Source organism: Centroberyx affinis, unplaced genomic scaffold (genome assembly GCF_046629955.1).
Source record: "Centroberyx affinis isolate AG114_WGS23_722 - 3 ecotype Tasmania unplaced genomic scaffold, CSIRO-AGI_Caff_v1 ptg001860l_1, whole genome shotgun sequence".
NCBI lineage: Eukaryota > Metazoa > Chordata > Actinopteri > Beryciformes > Berycidae > Centroberyx > Centroberyx affinis.
The window spans coordinates 292,235-300,129 of record NW_027280238.1 but is presented as its reverse complement, the minus strand read 5'-3'; the positions used below and the strand labels follow the sequence as shown (position 1 = coordinate 300,129).

At 41.6% G+C, this 7,895-nt stretch overlaps 2 protein-coding genes across 2 annotated transcripts in view; both read right to left on the bottom strand.

Moving 5' to 3' along the window:
- Positions 1-1,256: 1,256 nt before the first annotated feature.
- The window catches only part of LOC139653059 (extracellular serine/threonine protein kinase FAM20C-like), a 40,243-nt gene continuing 33,604 nt past the window's right edge, over positions 1,257-7,895 (bottom strand). Inside the window, exons 9-11 of the mRNA XM_071530008.1 lie at positions 2,389-2,470; positions 1,952-2,011; positions 1,257-1,530 (exon numbers count right to left, since the gene is read on the bottom strand). Coding sequence (XP_071386109.1) covers positions 1,257-1,530; positions 1,952-2,011; positions 2,389-2,470 — 416 coding nt within the window. The remainder of the gene's footprint in view (positions 1,531-1,951; positions 2,012-2,388; positions 2,471-7,895) is intronic.
- Positions 3,399-7,895, bottom strand: part of LOC139653074 (dynein heavy chain domain-containing protein 1) — a 29,800-nt gene continuing 25,303 nt past the window's right edge. The window contains exons 38-44 of the mRNA XM_071530030.1: positions 7,664-7,845; positions 7,283-7,350; positions 5,674-5,899; positions 5,133-5,224; positions 4,899-5,048; positions 3,991-4,607; positions 3,399-3,809 (exon numbers count right to left, since the gene is read on the bottom strand). Of these exons, the coding sequence (XP_071386131.1) occupies positions 3,399-3,809; positions 3,991-4,607; positions 4,899-5,048; positions 5,133-5,224; positions 5,674-5,899; positions 7,283-7,350; positions 7,664-7,845 (1,746 nt within the window). The remainder of the gene's footprint in view (positions 3,810-3,990; positions 4,608-4,898; positions 5,049-5,132; positions 5,225-5,673; positions 5,900-7,282; positions 7,351-7,663; positions 7,846-7,895) is intronic.

The following is a 7,895-nucleotide window of genomic DNA, read 5'->3' as shown; positions in this document are numbered from 1 at the left end:
TATTCCATCTCAGAACTATAATGTCAACCCACCACATCGACTCATAAACATAGTACATACAGAAGTTGGGAAAACAAAGCAATAACATGTTATTATTCTTTTGGGAATTTATTGTGCCACATTCTTTGTCAAGGAAACTGTTGCTCAATAAATTCATGAAACAATGATTTTGTCCTACAGCTCAATGTATGGAGTACGATTGTAATACTGTGACGGCAAGAGTTTAATTTACTACTGTCTTATATATTATATTAGTATAGAAAAACTGTATACACTCATGGTTAGGGCTAGGCATCTAAATTTGATACTTCTTAGGGACCGAGTCCGACTAAATAACAACAATAATTACATATATATATTACATGTGTTACATGTATGTATGTATTACATACATGTAATACATACATACATACATATATAATAATAACAAAAGGACTGGCCAAAAGTACAGGAACACATGCACACACACACACACACATACACACACATACACAAACACACACGCACACACACACACACACACACACACACAAGCTCTGACCTAATGTCAAATTTCAAAATTGTTGCATTTATTGGAATTGTGAACCTGTTTTTATCTGTGACAGACCAATTTTGTTCAAGTCACAATGAAATGAAAAATGACTTTTTTACCTTGTTAGCTAATTCTCCATATCATAACATACACATTAAAAATAAATTCCAAAAGATTTACGAAATTTGTATTATCTTGTATTTTTATGTCAAAATCCTACTAGTTTTAGTTCCTGGAAACCGGGGTATCTGTAGTGGTTACATATCAGTAGGCGTACAGAAAAATTCCCACCAAAGCTTCACCCTCTGCCCGTCCCATCATATAAAACCTGCAACCTCACAGCTTTCAAAGTCACACGAGTGGCAGCACGATATGGCGGTGCATTTTTTTTTCACCCCCGAAAACCCTGTTACCTTTTCCTAAGACACACCGTGGTTGCTATCCCAGTGGCAGGAATTTATTACTTTTGAAGACTCCAAAATTTGTGACAGCTCAAGATCATAGATCAAAGAATTTTTTAACAGTCCCTCCTCACGCTATGTCCCGCCGCGACTTCCTGTTTCAACCGGAAATACACTGAATTATGGAAAGCAAGACGCCGTTGAAATGCTGTTTCCTTGTTACTTTAAAAACATTTATCGATAAACTTGACTTGACTGGTGCCACCATGTCACTGCAGTGCTGCACCTTTTCATCTAGATAACATAATAGAGGTGTGTTGGCTCTACCCGGCAGGAGTGACCATGCCTTTGAAGTAGGCAATATCATCATATATGACCTCATCATCGCCACCATCCCCACTCTGTCGCTCTTGGCAGCGGCTGACGGTCTGCAGCACGGTGGCTAAACGCCGGTCGAGAGCGGCGAGGTGGGGCTCCGACAGCAGAGGAGCCACGCTGGCCAGAGGATCATGGGATAGCGACTGCCGCATGACGTCGCTGAGGCGGTACTGAGGCAGAGACAGGAGGCGCAGACGAAGCCAGGTGGAGCGACGGATCCTGGAGAAGAGGGAGAGGTGATGGAGAGAGGGGAGGAGAGGATGGGAGAGGGAGGAATAGAGGAGAGGGGGGTGATGGAGAAGAGAAGCAGAGAGAGAGAGAAGGGAGAGAAGGGATAAAAGAGGGAATGAAAATAGGGAGAGAGAATTGTTAGAATGATAAATTTGTAGGTGCAGCCTCTGATGGTTTTAACAGAACTTTGTATTTTGAGGTTATGGGTGATTTCACATTGCACTTAACTGATTCACTGACTCCCACTCTGGTAATATCAAATGGCACTTTTCTTGAGGTGATTTGTTATGATTTTTTGCAATAAATAACTGGAGTGAACTGAACTGAACTGCACTTAACTGGATTGCATTGAATTGAACTGGACTGAAGAGTTCACATTCCCCATGCTTTATCACATTGTTGTTTGTACCTGCAGCACTGTTCTAGTGGAGCTAAGATAGATGGCTCATCTTTGGAGTGGCGCCCAAATCTGCAGTGAGAACAGACCCAGTGTCAGTCAAGTCACATTTACAGCCATACGATTAAACCATTAAACTAAGAAGGATTTGCCTCCAAACATTAAAGTGAGAAGAACTCAGACAAGGACAAACATATAACATTAGGAACAGTATATCAGAAAATACAACAGTAATGTTACAGAGCCAGTAAAATCCCAATACATCTAAGCATCACTCCAGACCTCTTAAAAACTTAAAAAGACTTGTTTAAGTTTAAATGCATCAACACTGACTTGTTAAAACAAGTTAAAGTTGCAGTGCATTACAACAAAATGATCGTTCATTCTAACACACACACACACACACTTAAAACACACACACTGACCAACACATCACCAGAGATACTCACGCCCTCCCGTTGTCGAGGTGCAGCAGAAAAGTGTTGTTGCCGAACTTCTCAAATGTTTCATAATGGTGCCTGTCCATGTTACCTGGGGGAAAAGACAGAGGTCATCAGTTACTCTTGGTAATTATCATAAGGCCATCACTTAAAGTACAAGCCTCCTCAGTAGGTCTTTCTGCTGTAAATATCCTGTGGGAAAGTATATACATCAACCCAAAAACCAGCTAGCCTCTTGACACAGTTACCTTATCTGAACTGCAGGTATTTTCAGTGGAGGTCTTTCTCAAGGTGCAATAGAAATATTTTTGTTGGAAATAGCCGTTGAGAATCTACCACCGAGACAAACTCCTGCACATTTACTGTACTTGACAAATAAAGTGTTTCTGGGTGGAATTAAATATATTCAGGTGAAATGCACAGTAGGTCGTGACCAACCCATGTTAAAACTACAAAATCTTAAGCCTGGAATTTCCTTCATGCAGTTATAAAAGGCATTATAACTGCAAATTTATTTCAGGGCATTTTGTGTGTGTATGTGTGTAGGTGTGGAGGTGCGTATAGTCATATGTATGAGTATATGCAACTACATGTGTTAAAATAAATAAAGCTTTGGCATGACATTTCAGTGACATTCCCATTCCTCCATTCCCAGGGGTCTGTGAGATTCTGTTTTATCACACAAGTTATAAAACAATCGATTTAAGAAACGATCAAAACGATCTAAGGATCACCAAGATATTTTGTATTAAGATATTATGTAACAATGTTTTAATAAAAAAGAAATCAGAACATTTCAAAACTGAATGCATAAAGAGGTTGATAAATTGTCACACAATTCATGTGAACATTGATTCTAACGACACCTGTTCAAGATTTCTCATAAAAAGTATGGCACAAAAAGAATCGTGACTCTCTTCTATAGATCTAGTCTCGTTTATTCACAAGTGTCGTAGCTACATCAGTGTGTGTGAGCCTCAGTCAGGAGTATCACAGCGGTAAACATCAGGTCTGTACAGTCAGAGCGTGCTCACTAGCCTCACTCTTCTCAAACTACACAACACAGGATTTATCTTAGCTGGGAGGGGAACCGTGGTGATAATGTTAGCATCAGCCAGTCCCCAGTCTGCACTCTCCCGCTCTCCATCCAGATAGAGCGGACAGTGGTAGACTGGAAACTGAGGGGCGTCAGATGGAGGAGCGTCTGAGACTTGGACAGCGTCTGCGTTCTTCAAGTGTGAGGTTTTACGAGGGCGGGTGTCTAGGGCTCGAGCCTGGACGTGAAACAGAGGCATCAAACACGACTGGGGAGAGAGTGTGTCCTGCAGGGCTCCCAGCCGTGTATCCCACAATGCCCCTCTCAGCTCCAGGCCGCACAAATACACACCGTCCAGGGGGAGAGAGGCCGGGGATGTCAAAACACTCAGAACCTGGCGGGACAAGAAGAAACATCAGAGTCAGGGTGGGAAACTAACTTTTTTGATGAATTTGATTCCAAAATGTTGCCAGCCAAAATGCTTTTGAACTGCCTACTTGAACAGCATTTGCCTGAAATGGAGTTCATTTCCCACCCTGGTTACATTTTAAAACTTTAAGACTTTCTTGCTTTACCTGGAAATGTAGGGCTATATTACTGAAACATTTGCGTTTTGCTTGAGCAGCCTCCCTCATCACCGCCGCTAGAAAACCTCTGGCATTTTTGAAAGCAGCTAGTCGGTAGGCAGCGGGTGGATCTGTAGTGGCGTCATCCCAGAGATAAACACTGAGCAGCTCCGCCCTCCTCTCCAGGAGAGACAGGTTAGTGAGCTGGAGGAGGGAAGTGAAGGTCGGTGTGCTGTATTGAACGGGCTGGTGGAGCTGTGAGAGGAGCGAGGACACCAAATCAATGAGATCATCCCACTCAGCCTGGAGGAAGGCACGCAGAGGGCCGTGAGAAACGCCTCCTGCATTCATGTCATCCTTGTTCTCTAGGTAACTCTTCAGAGCCTGCAGTCTGTCCCTGGCCTGGCTGTAATCTGGCAGAGTGGCAGGGGGGTTCAGCTCGTTGCTGGAGCTCCTGACTCTTCCTAGAGGAGTCTGGGAGTCCCGCAGCAGGACATTCAGGGTGTGACCTTTGATCTTGACCATCTCTGCCGCCAGATCAGCGCTGAAGCCCAACACCAGGGGGTCACTGATGTTGACCAAGTCCTGAACACGTTGCTCCAGGACCTGCAGTAGTCCTGACAAATCTGTGGATGTGAAATGATACGGTGACAAAAACAAGTTTTATTTACACAGAATAGATGAGAAAACACACTCTCTGATCCTTGTACTTCTCATTATTGGTTATGATTTAGGAATTTAAGCTCATTCTACTGCTGCACTCATTTATAACTTGCTCTCGACAAGTGCCAAATGTCAAAAACGTAAAAACAGAAAATCTTGGCAGGAGTCATTGTCTTGCCTGCAGATTACTGTATGATCAATGAGTTTGTAAGCTGTACAGTTTACAACGCATGAGTAGAAAGTTGTTTGAGTACCAAAGCGGCCAGGATTGCTGATGATATTAGAGAGGACGTGTGGCCCACTGCCCCACAGAGGCGACACCGTACTGAGGCAGGTCTTGGCAACACTCTCCACCACCGCCAGGTCTGCAGAGTCTGACACATGGCCGCCATGTACCAGACTGACTATGAATGAAAAGTACAATGAGGTCAAAGCATAATACAGTAACTGAACTAGCGGGACAGTTCCACCTGTTAATGCAGCCTCACCTGCTATGTACTCCAGAGCCTTCGTCTTGTCGTGGCAGAGACTGGCGATGCGAACGTGTGCCTCCACCAAAGCCAGGAGGTCTTCCTGAGTCCTTCGAAAAGAAATAACCCACATACACATACAAAGGCTACAGTCTTCTTCCATCATGACATATCCACAATTATGACAATATCTCACAAAAAATGTGAAGCTCATAACCTCATGTGAATGTGAAGCTCATAATGTTGATTTAATATCATTTAGTTATCATAAGTTATTAGTTATATATTAAGACATTTAAAAATTGTGATATTGTTGAGAATGGGATATCCTGTTTATTAAGTAACATTAGCATTATTATTAAGTATTAAGTAAGTCATGAATTACAATTATATTTTGATTTTCTGTAAATACAAATACAAATATTTTGGGATGGGACATACAGTTTTGAATTTCAACACCGCATCAAGCAGAGATTTCAAATTGTTTAAATGAATTAATGAGAGGAAGGATGAATCTACAGTATCTGTACAGTATACATATGTGAGATAATTTTCTCACCAGTGGTAGATGTTCCCTTGGCCTAAACACTTGCAGGTCTGTCTCTGCAGTAAGACAGAGTGCAGGATGGCACAGCGGAGGAAGGGCTCCACGTCGTCGACCGTGACGCCCGACAGAGATTCAGGCTGAAGGAGGGACGCCACCTGACGCAGAGAGCAGCTCAGCTCCTCCTTCACATCCCAGGGGGAGTCGCACACCAGAGGCAGGCCACACATTCGCACTGCCACTGTAATAATAATCATCATCATCATCATCATAATCATAAGTATAAGGATTACAAAAAAACAGAAAATTAAAGTTACAAAGTGTCTAAGTACAAAAATAACAAATAAAAGGCAAAAGTTAAAAAAAAAAAGAGACATTAATTAAAGGCAAGGCAAGGCAAGGCAGCTTTATTTCTATAGCACATTTCATACACTGGGGCAATTCAAAGTGCTTTACAGAGTGATAAAAATACAGTAAAGGTAAAAGATTTACAATTAAAAAGTGCAAAAGTACAGACAAGAGATACAAAAGATAAAAGACTTAAAAGGTAAACTAGTGCAGTTCAAATCAAATGAGATAGAAAGATGAAAGAACACAACAAATACTCCCACTTTTAGATGCACATTGTGAGTGAACCCATATGTTTTTCTGTAATTTTCTTTTCCCCTGTCCTTCCTGATTCTACTCTTGATCTGATATTTACGTCAGATCTCACTGCCTAAGGCAGACGAGAATCATAGATTCTCCTCTTGGTCAACAACCTCACCATCCACAGATGGATGAGAATCATACAGGGTAAAGCTCTGTCCCCCCCACATATAGTGTTCACTCATGCGCAAGTAAGCATTACCTGGACAAGACGAATGAAAATTCGTACTTGCCCGTGTCAGCTCTGTTGGGATCCTGAACAGAAAGAGTTAAAATTAAGGTTATTTAAAAGCTAAGCTGAAAAGATAAGTTTTTAGCCATTACAGGGTAGAGTAGGCAGTGTAAAATAAGAAAGTTTTTAGCTTTGACTTAAAAGTGGTCAGAGTCGGGGCTTGTCTAATATCATCTGGGAGGTTATTCCAGGTCTGTGTTGCATGATAACAAAACACTGCTTCACTGTGTTTTGTTCTAACTCTTGGGACAGCCAGTAGGCCGCACCAGATGTCCTAAGGCAAGGCAAAAACAAGGCAAGCCAGGTGTGTGCCCATTATACAAAGTGACTTATTAGGAATGTATCAATATAAATACTGCAATGGGATTTTGGATACTGGGTATTGTAGGGCATTGGTATCAGTGAATTTCACCAATAGTAAAGTTCATCGAGAACCATGATCAACATCAAAAATTAAAACCAGGCAACTTGATTTTCTGCGTTTATTCACACAAAGAAGGATGTCCGACCTTTTTAATGGCGAAAAATTGAATATATCTGCATTGTTTTTGTGCACTGACTCCAGACTAATGTATTTTGTTCATGGAAAGGATCAGACTGATACTCTGTATTGGACAATATGTCTATCTTAGTACCTGGAATGGGTAGCGAAAGAGAGAGACTGGTTCATCCAAAGGACTGAAGCTATAGTGGTTGATCTGGAGAGGGGGATCTGGATAATTAGCAGCATAGGAACAGACCTACCAGGTATGGAGCATGTTGTGTTTCCTCGAGTTATAAACCACAGTCGGAAGCATGGGTGAACCAGGCTACTTGTGCATGGTGCTGCTGTCATGAGCCCCTCGCCTGATAGATAGATAGATAGACAGACAGACAGACAGACAGACAGACAGACAGACAGATAGATAGATAGATAGATAAGAATGTATATTTAATTCTAAGATATCAGCCGCGGATAGGTCATCACTGAATCAATCCATTATTGTGTGATTGGATGTTTTATTTTAGGCTTTCGATCATTATACAGGAATCATGTATGAAAAATAGTGTTATTTTCTAAATACTGTATGCGTTTGTATTAAAATTGAGTAATCCAAATCCAGTTTACACTGATTCTTTATGAACAAACTACCTTTAGAAGACGAGACCAACTGATTGAGATGAAACACGACTTTGTCATCCCATTGTTCCAACAGGTGACAGTTGTTAAAAACCAACCAATGGCCGTCATTAACAGCTCTGTCCAGTGCTGAGAGGATGACCTCCCTGTCACACTTAGCTCCAAATGAAATGACTTTCAGCTGAACCTAAAAAGAGACATTTAAAAACACATCAAAGAGTGCATAGACATGCAATG